At 46.2% G+C, this 25,916-nt stretch overlaps 1 protein-coding gene across 2 annotated transcripts in view; it reads right to left on the bottom strand.

Moving 5' to 3' along the window:
* Positions 1-18,503, bottom strand: part of SQLE (squalene epoxidase) — a 67,911-nt gene extending 49,408 nt beyond the window's left edge. Inside the window, exons 1-2 of one of the 2 annotated variants that reach the window (XM_029592011.1) lie at positions 18,368-18,503; positions 802-1,054 (exon numbers count right to left, since the gene is read on the bottom strand). In XM_029592011.1, the coding sequence (XP_029447871.1) occupies positions 802-1,054; positions 18,368-18,451 (337 nt within the window). In that variant the 5' untranslated portion in view covers positions 18,452-18,503. Of the gene's footprint in view, positions 1-801; positions 1,055-17,394; positions 18,294-18,367 lie in introns of those variants that run through there. The other variant, XM_029592010.1, reaches the window with a different exon arrangement.
* Positions 18,504-25,916: the final 7,413 nt, after the last annotated feature.

Raw genomic sequence — 25,916 nt, 5'->3', positions numbered from 1 at the left:
TGCTGTATTAGGGAGTTCTGAGGAGAAAACTTAAAGGAACCCCCAGCTCCCTGAGACCCCAAGAAAAACCAAATGTTTCCCTTTTTTTTTTTTTAAACTTGATCCATCCGAAAAGAGAGGAGTGAGAAAACAATCAAAGAATTAAAAGACAATCTACTGTCACAACTAGAAGGGAGAACCGTAGGAGCGACCCTCATCTGCTGGAGTCAGAGGAAATACTGAAGGGACACAGAGGGCGCACTACATTATGAGAGGGTGCCCTTTTAGCTTTTGCTCTGACTCCATCTGCTGGAAGGGGGACATAACCCACGGTCTGGACTGATCCGGGTATGTACAGGAACAACAAATATTCTTTTGAATTTCTGCCTGATGAAACCTGCATGGATAACATTATTCAATGACTTTACTATTGTCACATGTATGTTGAGATCATTTGGTTAGAATAACTACAATGAAAACATGGAGCTCTATGTATAGCAATAATAACATTTTTTTAAAAAAGAAACATAAATTGCAGTAGCTTTACTAAATTAAAAAACCCATATTTTTGGTCAATTGATATCTGAAGGTAATGGCATTTAACTTTATTCACTTTCCTTTGCCCACAAAATTGTATAAAAGATAAAAATATATTATTATTTTAAACAAGTCAATTAATTTAATTTAGAATTAAACAATGTCATCAAAATAACAGGATGCAGTTCAAAAAAAGCTTTAAGATGAGCAGGGAAACTTTTACAATGCTTACATTATAAGAAAGCTCAACATTTTGAAATTCTGTGCTTTACATTTCGTGCTTACCTTCAAGACCCAGCTCTCGCAAAGCAAGAAATCCCCCTGGTTGTAACAACTCTCCGACAATCCTATCAGGCTCCTTCATATCTCTCTCAATCACAGCCACCTTTCTTCCGTCCCTTGACAGAACGGTGGCCAAAGCCGAGCCAAGTACACCTGAACCCACGATGATAACATCAGGATCGTACTGAGGAGATGCTGCTGTACATGAAGCAACTTCGGTCTGGGTTGAGTCTAGCAACTTAATTCCTGTTTTGTTCTGTGTGGAAAACAGAGTACAAAGAAGTTTAATGAAGGAATATTGTATCACTTATAACTGAATAGAAAAAAAAAATCAAGTCAGCTAGCTCACTATCCTAATGCAAGCCCTAAAGAAAACAAAACTGTTACCAAGTATTCGGCACAGAGTTTCCAGAAGCAAAAGTCTAACACATCAGTATAATTCTTAGGCCTGCTAATTGGGGTCTCTGGTTTCCTGCACTTCTTCAGCAGTGGCACCTGCTGCAGAACCTGGCTTCTGCCACAGAACTGGCTGCTCCTCATGGAGCTGCAGGAGACCAGGATCTTTCTAGCTGAATCCTCCTGCTCCCACTGGTGCCATCCAACTAGCCACCCAATTCTGGTTGCTGCCTCTTAAATGAACTGGGATGAGTGGAAGAGTAGCCTAGTGCAGCAGTTCCCAACCGGTGTGTTGCACACTCGCTGCTCTTTCCCCCCTTTCACCTCAGCGAGACAAACACTGCTGCTGTTCCTGCTCGGGCTATCAGCACATTCAGGCCCCGAGGGGGAACAGCAGCAGTGTTGGTGAAAGCCGGCAACAGGAACATTACCTTTTCTTCTTCCTGCCCCTGTAGCCCGGAAGAGATGTTTACCGGGCACGCGAGAAAAAAGAAAAGGCCATGCAGCAGCAATCACATCCCAAGACTCTCCCCGGCCCTGCTACCCTCAGCAGTATGCCTGTGCTGCGATCATCATGGCACAGAGCAGTCAGCTGAGAATGTGGCCACCGGGATTTCCTGCCGCACGGCTGTTGGGGAAAGTCGTCCATCAGCTGCCCGGAGCTGAAGATCGGTGCTGGCTGGCCACTTTGCTAGGGGCTTCAGGAGTACGGTGCCGCTGCCGCTGCCCCCCCCCCCCCCCCCCTCCCGGCTCTGACCTCCCCTTCTCTCGCCAGCGCAACACCAGCAAGAAAACATAAAAATAATAATAATCAAACTGCAAAAAAAATAAAAGGCTGGGGTGGGGAGAAGAAAAAACATAAAGTTACATTCTAGGCTGACTCCTCTGTGCCGTGATAGCAGCACAAGCAATCAGCTGAGCGCTGCCTTCTTACCACTGCAGGGCAGGGAGGTCATTCCTCCCTGCCCCGCAGGACTCTGCTTTTAATAGCAGCATACCGGCTACCTTGTGCTGTAGCTGCCATGTGTGCTGGGGGTGGGGGTGAGTGAGTGAGACAGAGAGAGTGAGCCAGCATGTGTGTAAGTGTATGAGAGAATGTGTGTGTGTGTGTGTGTGTGTGTGTGTGTAAGTAAGAGAGAAAGCATGTGAGAGCAAGATACTGCTCAGGAATGTCACTGGTGTGTGTGAGAAAGAGATTGGTCAGGGACGTGACTGGTGTGAGAGAGAAAGAGATTGTTCATGGAGGTGACTGGTGTGTGTGTGTGAGAGAGAAAGAGACATTGGTCAGGGAGGTGACTGGTGTGTGTGTGTGTGTGTGTGTGTGTGTGTGAGGGAGAAAGAGATATTGGTCAGAGAGGTGACTGGTGTGTGTGTGTGTGTGTGTGAGAGAGAAAGAGACATCGGTCAGGGAGGTGACCTTGTGTGTGTGTGAGAGAAACATTGGTCAGGAAGGTGACTGAAGTGTGTGTGTGAGAGAGAGAAAGACATTGGTCAGGGAGGTAACTGGTGTGTGTGTTTGAGAGAGAGAAAGATATTGGTCAGGGAGATGACTGGTATGTGTGTGTGAAAGAGACATTGGTCAGGGAGGTGACTGGTGTGTGTGAGAAATAGAGATTGGTCAAGGAGGTGACTGGTGTGTGAGAGAGAGAAAGTGTGTGTGTGAGAGAGAGAGAAAGTGTGTGTGTGTGTGTGTGTGTGTGTGTGTGAGTGAAATAGACTAGTCATGGGCCCTAAGGAAGAAGAGCATGAGGACAGAGCTTCAGCAGCCTTTGCTGCTTCTGGTATGTGCTATTGGCCTGCAAGGGAAAGGAGTAGGAGAGTTACTGGAGATGGTAAGTAAAGGTGGCTTTTTAAGTTTATCTTTCTTGATTGACTGCCATTTTAATTATTGGGTATTATGTGATGTATCTGCTTTTAGTAATATTTTATTGGTGTTTGGAGAATTTTTAATTTTGAAAATTTTTAATGATTGGATGTTATTCCATTTATCAGTTGTTTTGTAACATTTATTATATTCTAGTTTTAGAATTATTTTATATTTCTTAAGGAATGTATAAATAGAAATGTGGAAACAAAAACTGAACTGGAAACAGCAAGAAGCCAAACTCTGTATGCAGTGCAACAATGCAAAAACAAAAACATTAGCTTTATGGTCACTTTATTCTGTATTTGGTGAGGGACTGTCTGTGTTCTGCGTGTGTGACCCAGCTAAGGGAGTTCTGCGAGCATGTAGTTTCTTTGTAGAGATCTATAGCAGCTTGGCTTGTTCTGTTTTCCCAATAGGAGGTGTATTGGTGTTTAGGGCCTTGTTACAGTTTGAGTTCCATAATGCAGATGTAACTTTGTGCGCATTAGTTTGTGTACATTATTGCAGATCCTGGAAGTCTGTTAGGTGCTATACTTCTGTTTTGCACAGAATGCAGAGTGGCTTTTTTGGGTTTCCATTCCAGTTTCTGTTTCCATATTTGTAATTTGTGGTCTTTCTGTACTTGGTGAAGGTCGATTCTATGTGTGTGACTGAGGTGAACTATTTTACTAGTATGTAGGCATTTGTATCAATATTATTTGTTGTGTTTTCTCAATAGAACATGCATTGGTGTAAATTACTATTTTTTCATAAGGAGGTAGGCGAGAGTGTTTATGTTGCTGTTACTGAGATGACACCAGAAATATATTTTTTTTGTATGGTAAATTGAACGGGGAATGTCCTAGTTCTGTTCTGTAGCCATTGTTGGGGGGTTAAGGTGGATCCTGTAGATACAGAATACATGTTTACATTTAGCCCTGTGATGATCATGTGTTCAGTGTGTCACACATGTGAGAACCATCTGTCAGGTGTGTTCCGACAGAAAAAAGGTTGAGAACCACTGGCCTAGTGGTTGGAGTGGTGAGCTATAACCTAGGCAAATCAGGGTTCAACTACCACTGGTGCTCCTTGAGACCTTGCCAAGTCACTTTACCCTCTATTGTCTCAGTTACAAAGTTAGGGCCTGGATGATATGGTTCGGTATTAGACTGCAGGCAATGAAGGTTCATTCCAAGGCAAGGTCCTAGACTTCAGGAAAACTAACTTTGATAAAATGGGGGGAGTACCTCATGGAGTCATTAGCTGGATGTGAAAAACCAAGGGAAGTAGAAGGGCAGTGGTCAAAGCTAAGAGATATTACAAGGGCAATTAACTTTTTTGTTAGGAAAGTAAATAAAGGAAAGAGGGAAATGAGTCTGCTATGGTTTCTAAAGAATTAGCTGAAAAGGTAAGGGAGAAAAGGTTAGCGTTCATAAATTATAAGCGATGGCAGAAAAAGAAAGACAAGCAACCATACCTGGAAAAGCTAAGAGAAGCTATGAAAATAGTCAGGAACACAAAAATTCAAATGGAAGAAAAAAGAGCAAATATGGTAAACTGGATGGATAATACAGAAGGAAGTGCAAAAGCCTGTAAGACTCAGAGGTGAAGGAAGGAATATGTAGAAGCTGATGAATGGTTTAACAAATATTTCTTTTTGGTATTCACTATGGAAGGGCCAGAAGCAAGACCACATAAAATGAACACAAATAAGATTGGAAGCAGGGTTAACCTCATTTCAGTTTCAGAAACGTGTGTTCATGAGGAGCTTAAAGGAGAGGAGAAAAGGAACTTAAAGTAGAGAAGGGAGACCAGGAGGGAGTGCGGCGAGAGGTACCTGTGGCTGTCTAGAGGAGACCGGAGGCCTGTTGGGGCCGGAGGAATCCCGGAGCGCCGACGAGGCAGGCCGAGGACACGCCCCCTGTGATGTCATCAAGGCCGACGCCAGAGGAGGCATAAAATCGCCGCCCTACGGCGTGCAGCCGAAGCCGTGCGCGCCTCCACCGGGGGATTCCATTAAGAAACGATCCACTCAACTAAGTATAAAAAACTTTTCTTTTTGAAGTTTTCACTCTGCCCGTAAACGAAGGGCTAGAGAGAGGCCTATGCTAGAATCACTAGCGAGTCCGGTGCTGGGCCCTATGGACGCCCTCATCAGAAGGGGAGCTATAATACCGGGTGAAGTTTCACTTGAAGGAGTGCAGGAAGGCACAGCACCCCTTCGTGACTGGGAGATCTCATTATCCCCGGATCAGAGGTCCCCCCCTGAAAACCCTGCAGTGGTAAGAACTGTACCATTTAAGGACACTCTGGCACCAGTGCAAGGTGGTGACCATGATGTAGTTCCAGGGTCAACTATGGACCAAACTGCAGTGATGGCCAGTAGGGCCAATATTTCAGAAGGGGAAGTTATAGATGAGTTGCTGATGTCTCAGGAGAATATAATAAGTTGTGATGTTCCTGAAATTATTTCAATTGATAGACCATCTGAATTTTCTTTAGAAGTTATATGGGAAACCTTGGTTGTGTTAAATGAAAATGTTATATCACAATTAAAACCTATTGGAAAAAATATAGGAATATTGGAAACCAAGATTAATAGAGTAATACTTAAAGATAAAGTGAGAGATCAGAAAATTGAGAAAAATGTTCAGGACTTAAAAAAAATATCCCTTCGAAACGAATTGATTATAAAAGAGAACCAATTCTTGACTAGGAAGATGGAAAACTTAGAAAATCAATCACGAAATAAAAATCTAAGACTGATAAATTTCCCTAAGTCTCCAACTTTATCAACAAAAGAAATGTGGAACAAATTTGCTTTAGAATTTCTTAATATTCCACAACAAGCACTTCCTCCCTTAACTCAGATATATTATGTTCCAGCTTGGAAAATTGATTCCGAGAAGGAACAGGAATATCAGTTTGTAATGCCATTGAATATTACTGAAATTCTGGAATCCACTAATGAAGAGATGGCTCAACCAGCCACTATGATAATTTCCTTCCTTTTAAATTCAGATAAAGAATGGGTTCAAAAATTGTTCTTTAGGAATATTAAAGAAAAATGTTGGCATTTAGATGTCCGAGTGTTTCCAGATGTTACAAAAGAAACACAAAGGAGAAGGAAAGAATTTCTTAATCCAAAACCAAAATTACTTCAAATGGGTGCAATATTTAAATTAGAATTTCCGTGCAAATGTTGTATCATATTCAAAAAAGTAAAATATTACTTCTTTCAACCGTCTCAACTGGTGAATTTTATAGCTAGTAAACAGATTGAGTTAAACTAGGGACTGAAAACAACTCTGTAATATAACGTAAATTCTCTGTATAATGAGGAAGCAACCCTAGTGAGATCGTTTGTATTTCATGAATTCTTATGTAATGTAGATGCCTTAATAATTATTTCTGGTTTGTAATCCCCTATTATTGAGGACTTAGAAATATTTGGTTGTTGCATCAGATTTCTTCTATATATTAGCAGTATGATAATGCTTACGAATGTTATGCAACCATACATGTACTCCAAAATATGTTTGTTGTATTTTGAAGAAAATTATTAGAAATAAAGAATTAAAAAATAAAATAAAATAAAACAAAGTAGAGAAGGTCCTGGAAGCTCCTCTGGCTGACCCTTTCAATGCTTCTTTAGAGTCGGGAGTCATTCCAGAAGATTGGTCACGGGCAGATGAGGTTCCTATTCATAAAATGGAAGTATGGAGGATGCTGGGAACTACAGATCGGTTAGTCTAACCTCTGTGGTGAGCAAATTAATGGACTCACTGCTAAAATAGAGGACAGTGCAGGTTTGCAATCCAATGGATTGCAAGATCTGAGGTAGCATGGTTTTACCGGAGGTAGAATTTGTCAGAGGAATCTGATTATTTCTTTGACTGGGTAACCAGAGAGTTGGATCAAGGGAGAGCACTAAATGTAGTGTACATAGATTTTAGTAAGGCCTTTGACATGGTTCTGTATAGGTGATTTATAAATAAATTGAGCAGCCTTAGTATGGGACCTAGAGTGACTGAATGGGTTAGAAACTGGCTGAGTGGGAGGCAAAAAAGGGTAGTGGTAAATTTAGTTTACTCTAAGGAGGGGGCATTGCTAGAGGTGTGCCTCAGGGATCGGTCCTTGGACCGGTTCTTTTCAACATTTTCATGAGCGATATAGCAGAAGGATTGTCGAGAAAGGTTTGTCTTTTTGCTGATAATACCAAAATCTGCAACAGAATAGACAGCCAGGATGACGTGGAAAACATGAGGGATATAGCAAAGTTCAAGGAATTGTCTAGGGTCTGTAAGCTAAGATTTAATGCTAGAAAATGCAAAACCCCAAGGGAGAGGTACATTATTGGAAGTGAAATTCTTCTAACCGCAAAAGAACAGAATCTGGGGGTCAGCAAATCAGATGATCTTAAGGTGGCTATACAAGTGGATCTAGTGACAGCAAAAGCCAGAAAGATGCTTGGCTGCATAGGGAGAGGAATGGTGTGCAGAAACTAAGCTGTGGTAAGTGCTGGTAAGACCTCATTTGGAATACTGTGTATGTTCTGGAGACCTCACCTTCAAAATAATATAAACCCATTGGAGTCAGTCCAGAGGGTGGCTACTGAAATGGTCAGTGGTCTTTGTTGTAAGGCATATGGGGATAGATTTAAAGATCTAAACACGTATACCCTAGAGGAAAGGCAAGATATGAGAGATTTGATAGAGAATGTTAAATATTTCAAAGATTTTGATGCACAGGAAGCAAACCTTTTTCAATGAAAAGGAGGCTCTAGAATGAGGCATCATGGGATGACGGTGAAAGGGGATAGATTCAAGAGTAATCTTAGGAAATATTTCTTTACAGAGAGAGTAGTGGGTGCATGGAAAAGCCTCCCAGTGGAGGTGGTAGAGACATAAATAGTATGTGAATTCAAGAAAGCATGAAAAATACAAAGGATCTTTGAGGGAGTGAAGGGAATTGTAAAGCTAAATTAGTTGGGCAGATGGGCAGACTAGATAGACCATATGGTCTTTTTCTGCCATCATGCTTCTATGTTTCTAAATCCTAAAATTCAATGGAATAGAAAAAGGCATGACATCATGATTTAAAGGCACACACTCCTTTTTCAACCCCTACTGCTTGGGAGACCAGAGAGAAAAACAAGGGGGCCTGGGAGGCCAGAAAGCAAGGCAAGGTGGCCTGGGAGACTAGAGAGTGAAGCAGGAGACAAGAGAGGCCAATGGGCAAGGCAGAAATCCTGGGTAGTCTGCAAGGCAAGACAAGAATGACAGAACAACATGGCCAAGTCAGACAGCCAAGATGATTCGATGAAGAAGAAACTAGGTAATGACAAGACAGGGTTAAATGAGGCTGAGGCTTGGGTGTGGTGCAACCAGTGAGGTCCTTAGCAAGGCTACAGGCAAGGTTCACCAAGGACTCCTGGTGGAGGGAAAATTGTGCAGCAGGTTGAACCTTGGCATGGAGAGCCTGTGTAACAGACAAAACCATGACAGTCACATCGGCTGCAGGGACTGAAGGAGGAAGCTGACACATTTCTGATGGGAAGGGAGTGGACAGTCCCATGAGCAGCTGCACTCATCCCATACGCTGTCAGTATTCTCCATGTGACAGGCCACCACCACCGATTCCAACATGGCAAGATGTTGCAGGCTTCCTTTGCATGCATGTTCGCGTGCCAACACTACCCAATTTATAGGAACCGAGGCGCCCCCTGATGAGGTCATCATTCCTGTCTTACATAAGCTTGCCTTACGCACTCTTTCAATGCCTCAGGATAGGTCATCTGCCAGTCTTGTTCTTGTCTTCAAGCCTGCCACTCTTGTACCAGTTCATTTCCAAGCCTTGCTCCTAGACTGCTGTCCTGCTTCCAGTCTTCAAGCCTTGTTCCCCTCCAATCCTTCAAACCTTGCTCCGCTCCAAGTCTCCAGCCTGCTTCATTCTCTGATTCGCTCCAAGTCTTCAGACACAGCTTTGCCTCCACCTTAGCCTGGCTCAAGCTATGATTCGCTGAGGTCCTGGCCCACGAGGTTGCGCCAATTGTACCATGGCAAGAGGAGCTCACATTCACGTTGTTCGCAACAATATGTATGAGAGAGAGGAGAAAGATTGTGAGCAACAATCCCTCTCCTCTCCCCTACTAATCCATGACAATCTCAGGGCATCTGAAATATCCTAGGTATGGACTGCAAGGGATTTTTTTTTATCCTTTTTAAGTATTTGGGTGGTATTTGTGTCTGCTGTTTGGAAATGTTTTATTGGTCTTTGGAAAATTTATGTGAGTTTTAAATTATTGTATGTTATTCTGTTTATCAGCTGTTTTTAAATATTGTTTTTATTAGTATGGTTTTACTTTTATTGATGATTTATATTTCCTAATTTTATTGTTTGATGTTTTATAAGGAATTATGTTTCTGTTTTTCCATTGTTGCTCTGTATACGTAGTCTGGCTTATTGCAGTTTCCAGTTCATTTTTTGTCTGCACGTTGTATACTTTATAAGAAATTGCCATGCTGGGTCAGACCAAGGGTCCATCAAGCCCAGCATCCTGTTTCCAACAGAGGCCAAATCCAGGCCACAAGAATCTGGCAATTACCCAAACACTAAGAAGATCCCATGCTACTGATGCAATTAATAGCAGTGGCTATTCCCTAAGTAAAATTGATTAATAGCCATTAATGGACTTCTCCAAGAACTTATCCAAACCTTTTTTGAACCCAGCTACACTAACTGCACTAACCACATCCTCTGGCAACAAATTCCTGAGCTTTATTGTGTGTTGAGTGAAAAATAATTTTCTCCGATTAGTCTTAAATGTGCTACTTGCTAACTTCATGGAATGCCCCCTAGTCCTTCCATTATTCGAAAGTGTAAATAACCGAGTCACATCTACTCGTTCAAGACCTCTCATGATCTTAAAGACCTCTATCATATCCCCCCTCAGCCGTCTCTTCTCCAAGCTGAACAGCCCTAACCTCTTCAGCCTTTCCTCATAGGGAAGCTTTCCATCCCCTTTATCATATTGGTTGCCCTTCTCTGTACCTTCTCTATCGCAACTATATCTTTTTTTAGATGCGGCGACCAGAATTGTAAACAGTATTCAAGGTGCGGTCTCACCATGGTCACTTTATTCTGCATCTGGTGAGGGTCTGTTTGTGTTTTGCATGTGTGATCGAGTTGACGTAATCTGCTAGTATAGGGATCTGTGTAGGGATCTATAGCAGCTTGGCTTTTTCTGTTTTCATAATAGTAGGTGTATTGGCATTTTAGGGGTGTTGATCATAATAGTACCCTCCCTCTTAAGCCTTGGGTCTTTAGGGGTACCAGTAGCGAAAATTTCTTCAGATACCTACAGATCTTTTGGGGATAGGCCCACGAGCGGCTCACTCTCTTCCCAACGCAGCTTGTGGTGGGGAGGCTTGGGGCGCCGCCTTCTCCGGCTGCCAGCGGGGTAGCCTCTTCTCCCCAGGCACGATCGATGCTGCCTGGCCTTGCGCCCCTGCCACGTGGTGCTGTGTTCTCTGCCGGCCTCCTTCCTGTGGCTGGTCCATTGTTTGATCATCGCGTCTGAACGCTGCCGACTCCAGTTTTCTTCAGCGTCCTCCCAGGCGTATGCCCATGCCACAGTCCACAATTTAAAAAGTCCATGGAGGGAAAAGATCCGCCACGGGATGTCTGTCCTACGTCCTCTAGCCAAACTTATAAAAGGGCTCTTCTGCCACTTCCTGGTTGTCTTTGCATCGGTCTTCACTGTCTTCATGTTCCTCTTTGGACATCCATCCTGTTTCATGATCCTGGTCTTTCGTTGGTTCCTGCGTCCAAGTCTTCTGAGTTTCCGCCTCATCCAAGTTTCCGCCTCATCCAAGTTTCCTGAATCTTCCAAGTCCTTGGAGCCCTGCACCCAAGTCCTGCGAGCATGTGGACCATGACCAGCCCATGGCGGGCTATGTAGGTTGCAATCCTGCCCAAGTCTGGGGCCATGTCTCCCACGTCTCCATCTAGTCAAGTCCCTGAGTTTCCTTATGTGCCAGTGTATGGTCTGGGACCAGCCATGGCAGCTGTGTAGGGCGCATCGCAGCACAATTCCTGAACTGAAGTTCCTGCAGGTGTGCCAGCATCATGGTCCGCAACTAGCCCACGGCAGGCAGTGTAGGGCACCTTGTAGCCCTCGGCCTGCTTCCAAGTCCGTCTTCCCTGGGACGAGTCCTTGGAGCCCATCCTTGTTTAAAGTTCCAAGTTTCAAGTTCCCAGTCTTGCTCCTAGTTCTGGTCTCGTGGAGCTTGTCCAGCCAGCGGATCTCCTTGTTCCTCGTTCCAAGTCATGTTCCTCATTTCAAGTGACGTTCCTCATTCCAAGTCATGTTCAAATCTTCAGTGCCTTCGTCTAAGTTCCAAATCATATCCATGCCTTCTGAGTCACTTTGTCTGTCCTGACGCACGAGCCATTCCCAAGTGGCAGGTCAGAAAATGCTATCGAGTGGCTGGAGGGTTACCCTAGAGACCAGCATTGTGATGCTGAGTCTCGCTCCTGTGCATGCAGAATCAGTGAAGTCTCTGAGTGTTCCAAGTCTCCAAGCCTTGTCTAGCCCATGCCCGGATGTGCTTGCCTACCCATGGCGTGTACCTTGGAGCTGCACCCTGGGGTTGTGCCTTGGTCCAAGGACTCACGCTCTCCCCAGCAACCAGGCCTTGTGCCCACCTGCAATAGGGTGGTGGCTTCTACAACTAAATGATTGTTTTTTTCCCACAATTCATGCAATTCCTGGGACTGAAGCTGAGCCACAGACAAAGAGATGGTCTCCTCTGGGCTGCTTTGGTGGAGGACAGGCCCCCACTATAAGGGTGTGGATGGCTACTTCCTTTTCAGAATCCGGACAGATATGACTAGACAGAAATATGGAGTTCCTTTCCTTTTCCTGCGGAAGTAGGGTGTGCAGGATTCGTGTCTCTTCATTTTTTCTGATGATTAGAGACTCAAGCCTTCTCTTGGCATGGTTATGTTTCTTTTCCAAACTTTGTCGTTCGGACCTCTCTTGTTCCAGCTGTTCTTGTAATTGCCATAGACTATTTTAAGGGTATTTTTTTCTAGATGCTGCGGAGAGGTTTGAGCTTCTCTGGACTCCCTGCAAAGAGTTGAAAATGTCGGAAGGGTGGAGGCCAAAATTATCGGGTGAGCCAAGCCTTCGGGCACCATATAGGATTCAGAGCATCCAGGTCCCTAATGGGCGAGTTCCAATGTGGACCAGTTAAACTGAGACTGATGTCACCAGAGCTATGGCAGGCCTAATATAATCAGGCTCATGGCTCTAGACAATTCGTGGAAGCTAATGACCTCTGTGAGAGAGGAGCCAATACATAGAGTGAGTGGTACAGTGGAACGGGTCACCAGTCTCAGAAGAGGGTCTCCATAGATGGACGAGAGTGCCAGAGGAAGAGTCATAGGAACCATAGGAATCAGAATTGCTCAACCAGCTCTTGCTGTATGAAGTTCTCCCTGGAGTCGAAGTCCATTAGGGCCAGGGTGGAGAAGCATCTGGAGGACTGTTCCAATGAGACTGGCAAGAGAAACTAGGGAGTTGAAGTAGTCAAGCCTAGGTTCATCCGCCCAGGTGACTCTGGGCATGGTAAGGTTCCCATTCTCGCTGGGCATTGAGCTAGGATGTGGCCTTGAGCCATGCAATATAAGCAGAGGCCTAATGTCTGCGCCAGGTCTTTTCTTTGGGAGTCAGATAACTACGACCCACTTCCATGGGCTCTTCTTGTAGAAGAGTCAGTGGCATAGCAGTGTCAGGCATAAATGAAGGTTGGATTGGCGGTGCCCAATGTGATGTTTCTACATGTCGAGAGACTTTCTCGAGTTCTTTCCTGGAAGCGTTTACCTATTTTCCCCATGAGGTTAATGATCGCTTCCAGAGAGGACGGTATGGCGAGAAAGCTATCCCCGGGCCAATTCAGGTCTGTTGCCAGGGTCCTAAATTCTATGGCATAGTCTGCGAGAGTGCTGGAGACTTTGTCAGAGGTAGAGTAAGTCAGAGCCCATGGTAGCCTTCTTTGAAGATTATCTTGAACAGGTCTGCGCGCTCCCAGAGGGGAGTGGCCTATGCTAGTGCCTTCCCATCCAATAACAAGAGAATGTAGGTGATATTCATCAAATCATCCGGGAACAATGCAAGCTGAAGTGCATATGGCACTGGTTCAAGAGCCCATGGCATACCGGGGTGGAGCTGGTAACTGTGGTATGGACAGATTGGTTACTGGACGTAGCGCTGGTAGAAGCAGGGCAGTAGATATGGGCAGAGCATCCAATTGAGTGGAAAGACTATTAGGATGAAGGGCTGAACAATAGGAAAGTAATGGAGGTTCTATTATGATGTATGTAAAATGGTTGGTTAATTGTTTATTGATGATGTAAGATGATTTAATATATGTTTTTTTAATTTGATGTATCTGAGGCTGCTACTGCAACTCAATTTATTGTAAACCGCCTTGAAATGGATTTGAAAGTCGGTATAAAGAGAAATAAATAAATAAATAAATAAATATTGACGACTAAGAGTTCGAAGGCCAACTGTAGTGCATGTAATTTCTGAGCTAAGCCAGGGATAGCCTGCAGGGCATTCAACTCCACTGAGTCCATGGCCTTGGCAATCTGTTGTCAGCGTGAACCCTTAGGCCAAGTGAGGTTGTCACATCCTGCAGGGAGGAGCCCTGCAGCTCCCCACCTTTGGCAGGTGGATCTGGATGAAACAGAGGCTTAACTGGAGCTTTGCCTTTACAGCCCTTGTTCCCCTCGGATTGAGCCTTCATGTGCCAGGGTTGGCAGGTCTTAGGAGGTCTCTCTGGATGGCGAAGATTCATCGATCGGACTGAGACCAGGCATATGGAGAGGCATGTTATAGTGGGAGGCTGGCAGCGGTCAGGAGTGTCCAGAAGTCAGACAGTGGTCAGTGGCAGGCAGCAAGTGAGAATGTCCAGGAGTCATGCCAATGTCAATAGCAGGTATCCATCTGTAGGGCAGAAGGAAGGATAGGCAGGGCAGGAAGGCAAGGAGCAGAACAAGCAGGTAAGGAGCATGTAGAAGAACAGATGGTGAAGACAAAGACCACTGAAACTGAAGACAAAGACGAAGACACTGGGACTGAAGAATGAAGACATGAACGCTGAATGCACTGGAACCGAAAACAGGATGCTTAAGCAACTCACACTACTATGAAGCAAGCAGACCTGTTGCCAAGGCTAGCAAAGCCTTTTATAGGCTTGTTTGATGGCTTTTTCTGCTGCAGGCCCTTTAAATTAAACTGTGTCCTGCACACCTAAGAAGAAGCATAGGAGAAGTGCAGGAGCAGCTGCGTCTGCTGGGTATCAGCAGCATCTTCTCGTGTTGAGGAGCTGCTGGCTCAGCCAGAATCGCTAACAGAATCCTGCCATGTGTGCTGGGACCAGGCCTAGAGGTAGGAACGGTGGTCCATGAGTTAACTCATGGGTTGCCAATCATAACAGGGGTTTTTGCAAGGCTGTAGTGGGTGTTGGCTGCAGGAACAGAAAGATCAAGTGTGCCCAGTTCATCTGCATAGAACCTATAGTATTCCTCAGGTTTGAAAAGAAGTTAGAACTAAATATGCAGACAAAAATTTAAATGAAAACCCCAGAAGCCAGACTGTCTACAGTGTAACAATGAAAAAACAGAAACTTCTCCATTCTTCTTAAACATCAACCCCTAATCAAAGAATAAATATTTCAAAACTGCTGACAAATAGATTAACATATAATAAGTAAAGTCATATACATTCTTTTTAAATTTCCCAACTACCAATAAAATATTTCAATACCGCAGCCATATCAAACACCACCCAATATTTGAAACTAAAAAGGATAAAAAATCCTCAACTGTCCATAACTGGAAACTCTTGATTTTTAATCTCCCTGCGATTGTAAAGTATTAGGAGACAGGGAGGCACACAAACTGTATCCTCTCTCTCTCTCTCACAATCACTTGCATGTTCATTTTCTCTCCCACATATTCTGTCTCACACACACACATGCTCTCATACACACCCATACCTCCGCATCCTCTCTCTCACAGACACACACACGCTCGTGTTCTCAGACCCTCTCTCTCCTTCCCCCCCCCCCACAGGCTCTTACTCCCACAGGTTCCCTCATACACGCATGCTCTTTCTTGCACTGACACACACACACATACTCTCACTGACTACTTCACACACACACACACACACACACACACACATTGGCTACACACACACACATGCTTTCACCCTCACACATATACATATTCTCACTCTCACAGACTCCTTCACGCGTACATCCTCTCTCACTCAAACCAGTTCTCACACCTTCAGACTACCTCATATATACATACAAGCTCTCTTATACATACATGCAGGCTCTCGCTCTCTCTCTCTCTCTCTCTCAAACAAGCTATTTCCACATGTGCTGTCCCATATATACACACTGTCACTCTCACATGCTCTCTTTCAACAAAAATATATAGGCTGTCACTCTTACATGCTCACTCTCAGAGACACACACAGGCTTTCACTCTCATATGCTCAGTCTCACACACACAGACTCTCTCTCTCTCACATGCTTCTGCTTCTTCAGGCTTTCACACATATCCCCACCCCTTCCAGGCAGGCTCCCATTAATTTTCACACACATGCGCAGACACACACCCCAGGCAGGCAGGCTCCCATTCATCTTCACATTCCCCCTCCAAAAAACAAGCTCCCATTCATCCTCACATTCCCCCTCCAAAAAACAAGCTCCCATTCCCCCAGGCAGGCTCCTGTTCTTTCTCACCACTCCTGCCTTGGCAGGCCCCCATTCATTCACACACACACACACACACGCCCAGGCAGGCTTCCATTCATTCACACACACCCATGGCAGGCTCCCCTCTCTCTTTTGCATGCAGGTTCCATCACTCTTTTGCCAACAGCCCCAGAACCTCTCTCAGTTCTTTGCTGCTGCTACCACTGTGTGCCTATTGGGAAGAAGCCCATCTGTTGCTGCAGGAACCCATTCTGCTACTCGTCCTCTGTGCTGGCCCTGCAGTACTCAGAATTTGCAGGGCTAGCATTTCCTCGATGCTGATCTTGTGCATCGCGAGATCAGCATACAGAAAGTGCTAACCCTGCGAGTTTTTAATACCTCATGGCCGGCACAGAAGCTGAGCAGTATGAGCGGGCTACCGGGCTCCATTTTCTGCTCCTAGTGGGGTCCCTTCATGCAGCTTCTTCTTTCTTCAGTCACTGGTGGGATGGGGTCCTCCAGTAATTGCGCAGGCCTCCCTGTAGTGATACCTATGACACTGTTAGCGCCCCCCTTACAGCCCGGTGCCTGGTGGCATTGGTCCTCCCCCTGCCCTCCCAACTCAGTACACCAGTGAATCCCCCTTGCATTTTAGCCACAAAGGTGACCCCATTCTCTTCAGCCATAAAGGGAGCTCCTCCTGCCCCACTCTTTTGGACTCTCCTCCAAATCTACCAGCCAACCGGTCCATGTCAGTTTAGGAGGTCAGCCAACCAGTTCCTGGCACCAAAAAGGTTGAAAAACATTGCCTTTCACAGACACAGACACACACAGGCACAAAACTCCATGCGGTCCACCTCTTCCCCCAGGCTCTCTGGATGATTTGAAATGTTGCATGTGATCTTTGCTTTAAAAAGTTGGCAACCCATGAGACAGGTAAACATGCAAAAACAAAAGTACACATTCTACCTGCTATTAATTGAGAAGTCCATTATCTGCAATTAATTAAGTTGACTTAGAAAATAGCCACTTCTATTACTAGCAACAGTAACATGCAATAGACTTCGTTTTTGGATACTTTCCAGGTTCTTATGGCCTGGATTGGCCACTTTTGGAAACAGGATTCTGGGCTTGATGGACCCTTGGTCTGCCCCAATATGGCATTCTTATGTTCTTACCTGTCAGTGTCAGTATCTTTACATTCTCTTGGATCTTTTTAATACCCCTAAAACGTTTGTTGTTTTTTTTTTGGGGGGGGTGGGGGGATGGAGGAGAAAGGTGATAGCTGTCACAGGAATGTACAAATATGTTCTCCAAAAGCACACAGCTCCACCATCACGGACGTGTAACACCACCATTCATGAAGATCAGTCAATTTTCCTTCCTCCTTACAGAATCATATGACTGGAAGTCACAAAATCCACCCAAGAATGACTCTGTGAAAAATAACGTCATAAATATATAGTAACTATTAACCTGCACCTATGTCCGCAACACATCCTCCAACAAGCTGCACACTTGTTTTCGTCTGGAGATTTAAGTTTTATCACCTCCCCTGTGCCATGCTCCTACCTTTTTGGCTTTGCACCGTCGGCCTCGGCGAGATGCAGCTGCCGGTTTGGACGCGAAGAGATCGATGAAAGGCAGAGCAGAGAGGACTCGGGCCAGCAGCCCCGCCTCGGATTGCTTCGGACTAACCCGGTACCGGTGTCGGTAGGACAACATCAGCCCCAGGGAGCAGAAGAACAGCAGAGCCAGCAGCACCTCCCAGTTGGCATAACTCAGCAAGGCATCGCACCGTTTGTACACATAGGTGAAGGTGGCGATGCCTAGAAAAGTCCACATGATTCCTCCGCGATATTTTTAATACTCCTAAATTATATATTACTTTTTAATTTTTTTACTGGTGCAAGCAGAAGGACAAATACACAGCTGAAAATATTCTTTAGTAAAACAAATAAAGTTTGCAATTAATAATATTTAATTCAAACACAACTTCATCTGTTGCTCTGTTTCCATGATTCAGGCCAGATATGAAGATTATGGGGTTATCTGGTAGCTCCTTCTAGTCATCTACGCCCCCATTAAAAAAAAAAAATCTCACAAGACAAAAAAAATCTTTTACGCTCCGAAAAATCAGCAATTTCAAACTATAGCTTAATTGAGTCTTAAAAAAAAATCATCATCATCATCATCATCAGGAATGTGAAGTCTGATTGCCTAAGGTTCTTTTTGTTCGTTCCTTCCTTGAGCCTCACTCCCGGGAATGGGTCTGGTCTTGGCGTTCTTCTCTGGCTCTTTACCCGCGACCAGCAGCACTTTTTTATTCAGGCTTTCCTCATATAAGGCATGGGGGTAGATATTCTGTGCACTCCTCGGTGGATAGGAATCACTGTTCTATATCTTTCTCTATCTTTCCCCAACAGCAGCCAGCAGTACATCCTTTGCTAAGCAGGGATGCAGCGCCTGGCTCAGCACCGGCGGCGACTCCACCTCCTCGTCAGCCCCACCCCCCTCCATCTCCCTCCCCCCCCCCTCCTGTTACCTGAGTAACCAGAACTAGGCGAGCGCCACCCACTTCCACGCTAATTACCGACATGCCAACCAGCGCGAGCCTCCCGGGCACCATGCAAGCTCCGCCCAGGTTCTTCGGCTTCCGGCCAATCGGCGTGCCAGCGCGAGATGAGCAGAGCTCAGGCTATGAGCGCCTCAACCAACTGGAGGCGGAGTAGGGAGAGGGTTGCCGCCCCCCGGACCGCTAGTGTGATGTGACGCCGGCGGGAAAGACGAGCGAGGTGCTTGCGTTGCGCGCGCTGTTCTTGAGGATGAGGGAAAGTTGCCTGGATACGGAGTGACTTCAGTTGGTGTGCATGAAGGGATACTAAGGATTTTCGTTAGGGAGGTGTCCGGACAGTTATGGCCGTTTTGGCTCTTAATGTACTAAGAGTACATTAAGAGCCAAAAGTACTAGTTTCACATAAGAAGCAGGGCTATCAATAAAAGCTGTGAGATGTAAAGTTACTTGCAGGGTCACTTGCAGGGACTGTATTACGTCGCCAGGCTTACAGCTGGCACTTCCACACTAGAACACTGCAGGAAATGTTGATACCAAGTGGCTCCTTGCAGTGGCAGTCTTAGGGAATGACTCTTTCGACTATATTATAAGCTGCGTGGAGCAGGGACAGTGTCTATGGGCATCGGTGCACTGCTGTGTATGTTTAGTAGTGCTTTAGAAATAATAAGTAGTAGTAGTGAGAAATCAGGCAACTGCCTTGAATTTTGCAAAACATTTTTGCCAGTTCCTGAATTAAAAATGGCAAGAACAGAAGCTAGAATATTCTCTGTACGAGGCCATCTATTTGGAACACTATTCGAGGGAAGAATGCTTAACGATTTTAAGAAGAAAATTAAACTTGGTTCTTTCAACATGCCTTTAGTTAGGCTTCTCCTGGGGGACAGTATATTAAGGGATGGTTTTGTTTGAAACTGCAAAGTTGCAGCAATTTTTAGTAGGTTTTAAATGATCTGTAGTTAGGATTTTTATGTTTTTGAACTGAGTGTGGGTTGTTTTGTAATTTAAAAATATTTCATCAGTGTGGTTTTGTAAGATGGCCTGTTATTTTTGTTGCTTTCTAAGGGGTTTTTGTGTATTTTAAACATGATTTGTTAACTGTTTTGAGCAGGTTCTAAGAAAACAGTATACAAATTTAAATAAGTAAATAGTGGTTCTATGTCAAATGCATTCCTTATTTTATCATATTTATTGTTTTCCTATTGTATGATTATTTATGGCTATTTGGTCTTACAATTGTTTTGCTAAAGTTATGGTATATTTTAAAATTGAAATTATTTTTAGTATTGATTGATTTCATGCTTTCATGAATGATCATGCATTTTTGCTTTTATGTTATTTATGATGTAGTTTGTCTGCTAAATATACTGCCGTAATCTTGCCTTGAGCTTTTTTCTAAATTGCAAATACAAGTAATAAATAAAAGTTGATGGTGGTGGTGGAGGGGAGACCAAGAGGAAGACTGAGAAAGGACACAGCTGGTCACAGAGGAGGAATGGGACAGACATCAAAAGCTGGGAAGAAATTGTTATGGGAGTCTCTGTTCAGTGGACCCTTGGGCCGACCTGCTGGAGACTGGGAAAGGTGGTCAATGTCTCTAATGAATAGCAGGCCAGGAGGCAGATGTTCAGGCAGGACGTAGATGCTCTTCACCCTGGAAGCTGGTACTCCCCGGGAGCAGCCCGTAGGAGCCCAACCGCTGGGACTTAGGTGGCTTCACCCTTGGAAGCCGAAGCCCCCCCGGGAGGAGCCCGTAGGGGCCCGGCCGCTGGGACTTAGGCGGGTTGTGGATCAGGACAGGTAACTGGAACCAGACTAGGAACTGTAGCAAGACTCGGGTACTGGAACCAGGCAGGAACTGTAGCAGGATATGGGTACTGGAACCAGGCAAGAACTGTAGCAGGATTCAGGTACTGGAACCAGGCAGGTACTGTAGCAGGCAGGCTGGAACCAAGCAGGTACTATAGCAGGCAAGCAGGAACCAACCAGGTACTGTAGCAGGCAGGCATGAACCAAGCAGGTACTGTAGCAGGCAGGCAGGAACCAGGCAGGTACTGTAGCAGGAACGGAGCGACGAAGCAAGGCGAGTCACTCCGGGGCACAGTGCAACAGGAAACCGGGAGGCTAACCCGTTGCAAGGCAAAGACTGGATGGCCGTGGCCGGCTTATGAAGGCCGCGGCGTCCGATGTCAGGAGTTGGGCGGAGTCACCACTGGCAGGAAACGGCCTAGAAAAGTGCCCAAGTGGTGAGCGCGCGTGCCTAGGTGCCGGGCGTCCATGGGAGACCTTGCAGCGGCGCAGCCCCAGCGGGGACACCTCCAAACAGGCCACAATCCAGGCCTCTAGAAGCGGGAGCAGGTCCGGGAGCCCGGAGGTAAGGGCCTGGCCGCAGTGCTCGCCCTGCAGCCAGAACCGCAACAGAAATAGGAAAGGAAAGGCGCTGGTATCCGAGGAGACGGGAGGAAAAGAGAAACTGGGAGCAGAGGAGGGCGTGGTGGAATGTCTGGAGTCAATGGGTTCTCTCTGCAGAAGGTTTGCCCTGAGTGGCCAAATTGAAACAGCACTGCTGATTAGCTAATTGCAGAGAATGACCCATATAATAAGTGATCCCCTTTATGGGAAACCTGCTTCCCTTTTCTAATAAAATAAACGAGGGGGTGGCATGAACTCAACACAGTCAATGTTCTACCCAGAGATAGGGGGTCAAGGGCTGGAGCAGAATAATTTACTTACATTATCACAGTGGTTCTCAACCTTTTTTCTGTCGGGACACACCTGACAGATGGTTCTCACATGCGTGACACACTGACCCATGATCGTCACGGGGCTAGATGTAAAAGTACAGTTTGCATCCACGGGAACCCCCCTGACCCAAAATAATGGATGTAAAGCAGAATTATGACATTCCCCATACAACTCACCCTACAAAAAAGATATTCTGGTTCTAGTGACATCTCAGTAACAGCAACTCAAACTCCTTCTACTTCCAGGCTCAATAGGCCTACTTATGAAAAGACAGCAGTTTACCACCAATGCATGTCCTCTGAGAAAACACAACAAATAAGACCGATACAAACGCTTACATGCTAGCAAAATATCTCATCTCGGTAACAGACACAGAACCGACCTAACATACTCCCAGGATCTGTAGTAATGCACATAAACTAATCCGCACACAGTTACACCTGTATTATGGAATACACTCAAACAGGAGCAACCCTATCTATGAAAAGGCAACACTATAAATATTAAATCAGGCCCTAAAAACCAATATACCTCTTATTAGGAAAACAGAACTAGCAAGCAGCTATAGATCCCCACACAGAAATAATTGTAAAACTATACTAATAAGCAGAATAAATGTTTCTAAACAGCTATGAACAGAATAACATCCAACAATTAAAAACTCATAAAAACTATTAAAAATTCTCCAAACACCAATAAAATATTTCAAAAAAAGCAGACACATCACATAATATTAAATAATTAAAATGGCAGTCAATCAAGAAAAATAAACTTAAAAAGCCACCTTTACTTACCCCCTCCAGCAGCTCTCCTACTCTTCCATGCAGGCCGTAGCACACAGCAGAAGCAGCAGTAGAGGCTAAGCTCTATACTCATGGTCCTGTTCCTTAATGCCCATGGCTCTCACACACCCACACCATACCAGTCATGCCCCCAAGACCAGTTTCTGTCTCTCACACACCAATCATCTCCCAAACAGTCTTTGACACACACACCAGTCACCTTCCTGAACAGTTTCTCTCATGCCATACACACACACAGGCTTCCCACTCCCGTGTTCTACTTACATATACGGGCTTCTCACTCTCATAATCACTTTCTCTGTGTCACACACACTCACCAGTCTCTCACTCCCATGCTTGTTCTCTCCACATGCACAGGCTTCTCATTCCCATAATCACTTTCTTTCTCTCACACACACACAAACACACACCAGTCACCTGATCTCTCTCATGCATACACACACACAGGCTTCCCACTCCCATGTTCTCTTTCAGATATACAGGCTTCTCACTCCCATGCTGTGTCTCACACACACCCAGGTTTCTCACTCCCATGCTCACTTTTCACATGCACAGGTTTCTCATTCCCATAATCACTTTCTTTCTCTCACTCACACACACACACACACCAGTCACCTGATCTCTCTCATGCATACAAACACAGGCTTCCCACTTCCATGTTCTGTCTTACATATACAGGCTTCTCCCTCACATGCTGTGTCTCACACACACCCAGGTTTCTCACTCCCATGCTCACTCTTCACATGCACAGGTTTCTCATTCCCATAATCACTTTCTTTCTCACACACACACACACACACCAGTCACCTGATATCTCTCTCATGCATACACACACAGGCTTCCCACTTCCATGTTCTGTCTTACATATACAGGCTTCTCCCTCACATGCTGTGTCTCACACACACCCAGGTTTCTCACTCCCATGCTCACTCTCTTCACATGCACAGGCTTCTAATTCCCATAATCACTTTCTCTCTGTTACACACACATACATACACACACACACACACACCAGTCTCTCTCTCATTTCCATGCTCGCTCTCCACTGCACAGGCTTCTCATTCCCTGAATCACATTCTTTCTCTCATATTCACACACATCAGTCTCTTTCTCTCATACACACCGTCACCTTACCAACCAGTCTCTCGCTCTCATGCATGCACACACACACAGGCTTCCCACTCCCATGCTCTCTCTCTCTCACATAATCAGGCTTCTCACTCCCATGCTTTCTTTCACACACATCCACCCTCCCCCCCCCCCCCCCCCACCACAACAGCAGGCTTCTTACGCCCATGCTTTCTCACATACCCAGATTTCTCACTTCAATGCTTTTTCTCTCTCTCACACACACACATCAGTCACCTCCCTGACTAATGTCTCACACTCTCACATACACATCAGTCATCTCCTTGAGCAGTCACTTTCATTGTCTCTCACATATACACATACATCAGCTCTTTGACCAGTTTCTCTCACTCACACACATGCTCTCAATCACACGCAGGCTGGCTGCTTCTTTCTCTCACTCACTTCCTCTTCCCCGCCCCTCCCCAAGCACAAATGGTAGCTGCAGCAGCCTCCTCCTCCAGCCCCCGCAGGCCAAGAAAGTAGAATCCCATCGGCCGCGGGAGGCTCATGCTGCTCTCTCCTTTCCCGATTACCATCTGCTTCAATTGCTTGGGGGCCGATGCTGCAGCCGCTGCTGCTACTTTATCACGCGGCACTGCTCTTTCTCCTTCCCGCGCACCGCGTATCACTTCCTGTTCCAGGTCACTGGGGGGGGGGGGGGGGAAGGCACAGGAAGAAGAAAAGGCCAGCCACGGGTGCCACAGCTTTTTTTTTAGCACTGCTGCCGTTCCCACTGGGCTTGAACGTGTTGATAGCCCGGCGGCAACGGCAGCAGGGAAGAAAGAGCAGCGGGAGAGACCGGGAGCACGCGACACAGCAGCCGGTGCTTGGCGACACACTAGTGTGTCGCGACACACCGGTTGAGAACCGCTGGTATAGGAGATACAGCTGTGATCTTATTTAACTAAGATTCCTTTTTTCACATATATAACGTATCTTAAACAACTTAAGATAAAGGCTTTATGTTCTTTAAGGAATACACAGATTTTATTTTCCAGGAACCCCTCCTTTCTTCTTTACTAAAATCAATAAATTATTAAATAGTAAACATTGTGTTATGAACTCTGCCCGCGGAGCTAATCCCCGCGAGCAGACACTCATCTTCCCCCCATGCTGCCATGCCCAACGCGGCTGGACGCCGCTGAAGTCGGGCCTTCCTGTGCGTCTGGAGCCGCGGACTCAGTTACCTTTGCAGCCCGGAGGCCGCCCATCCAGCCCTGCTCTTCACCACGGCCGGAGCCACGGACGTCTGCCTCCCATCATGCGGCACGGAGCCGCCGCCGACATCCTCAGGATCCCTGGCGCAGGAGGCCGCAAGCCCTGGCCTGGATTGGTGGCTGGAGCCGCCCCCGGGGCCTCCTGCAGCGGCTGGAGCCGCTACCGTCATCGGGGCCTATCTCCAGGCCCAGCCCTGCTCCTGTGTTGTGGACGTCAGCGCAGGACCGCTGTCCACGGTCCTGCACAGCCAGCTTCCTGCTTCCTCTAGGCGCGCGGGTCGCGCCTCTCTTCTACATTTAAAGGGCCCACAGCCGGATATGTCCTGGGCCCCACCTAGTGCTCATTTCCTGTGTTAGCTCTATAAAAGGGCTGTTCCTGCATTTCCTCGCTGCCTTGCATTGGAGTGTCTTCAGTCCTGGAGGCTCCTGCCTGCCAGAGCTCCGTCAGGTCTTCTTCTTCTTCATGGAGCTCCTCGTCTCGTCTTGTCTTGTCGTCTCGTCATGCCATGTCTTCATTGCCTGAGATCCCCGACCAGGTGTCCTGGTGTCTCATCTCCTGATGTCTCACTTCCTGGTGTTCTAGCCCTCCTTAGTGTTCGTTCTCGCTCCGGAGCCTTCTGTTCTGCCGGCCGTGTATCTCCGGGTGACGGGTCGCCGTCATGGGAGATGCCGGCAGTGGACTAGTGTCCTGTGCTCCTGAGCCGTCTTGTCCTGCCAGTCCTTGTGGAGCTCCGGATGACATCTTGCTCCGTTGTCGAAGTTCTGCCTCAGCTGGATTCTTCCCTGCGCTTGTCCTGCTCTCTGCATGGTCCGTGACCAGCCTCCTCGGGCTGTGTAGGGCGCGCAGTGGGACAGGGTGGTCCGTGACCAGCCCATTGGGTCCGCCCGTGAAGGTGGGCTGAGTAGGGCGCCCTGAGAGACAGTGCCAATGTCTACCTGCCCAGCGTCTTGTCTCGACGTTGTCAAGTTCCTCGTTTGATCTCTGATGCCGTTGCATCAGCCTTGGTGTCATGCCTTCAACAGCCTTGGTGTCATGCCTTCAACAGCCCTGGTGTCATGTCTTCAATAGCCTTGGTGTCATGTCTTCGCTTCAACCCTCGTATGTGATGCTGTCGCATCAACCTTGGTGTCATGTCTTTGTGTCAAGGCCTCCGTCTGCCCTCATCCTCAGGCCGGCCTGCTGCTCCATGCCAATCCAAGCGGCAGGTCCGAAAGGGCTCGGAACGGTCGGAGGACCGTTCTCCTACCAACATCATCATGTTGTTGGTGCTGGGAGCTTGCAGGCCCAGCAGAGGGTAAAACCATGTCTCTGCCATGCTGGGACACATCGTCAACCCTCAGTTCGATCCTGGATCCGTCTGGGATCAGGCTGAGGCCCAAGGGCACACTAAAACACCCCTCAATGTAACAGAATGCAAGGCCTTTCGAGGCCGCCTTCTCAACATATTGCAAAAAGAGATGTACAATATGGGCCTGTTTTTCAAAATGGGTTTTACACACATAAGTGTACGTTACCCATTTAAGTGGGCTTTTGAAAATTGCTACAATATATGGCATCAGTTTGTTCATTGGATTTACTCATATAAATGCACCTTATGCATGAAAATGACTCTGAAAATTACTACG

The sequence above is a fragment of the Rhinatrema bivittatum genome, chromosome 2, assembly GCF_901001135.1.
Source record: "Rhinatrema bivittatum chromosome 2, aRhiBiv1.1, whole genome shotgun sequence".
Taxonomy (NCBI): Eukaryota; Metazoa; Chordata; class Amphibia; order Gymnophiona; family Rhinatrematidae; genus Rhinatrema; species Rhinatrema bivittatum.
Note: the sequence above shows the minus strand (reverse complement) of the source record. Positions and strands in the feature narration are given on the sequence as shown.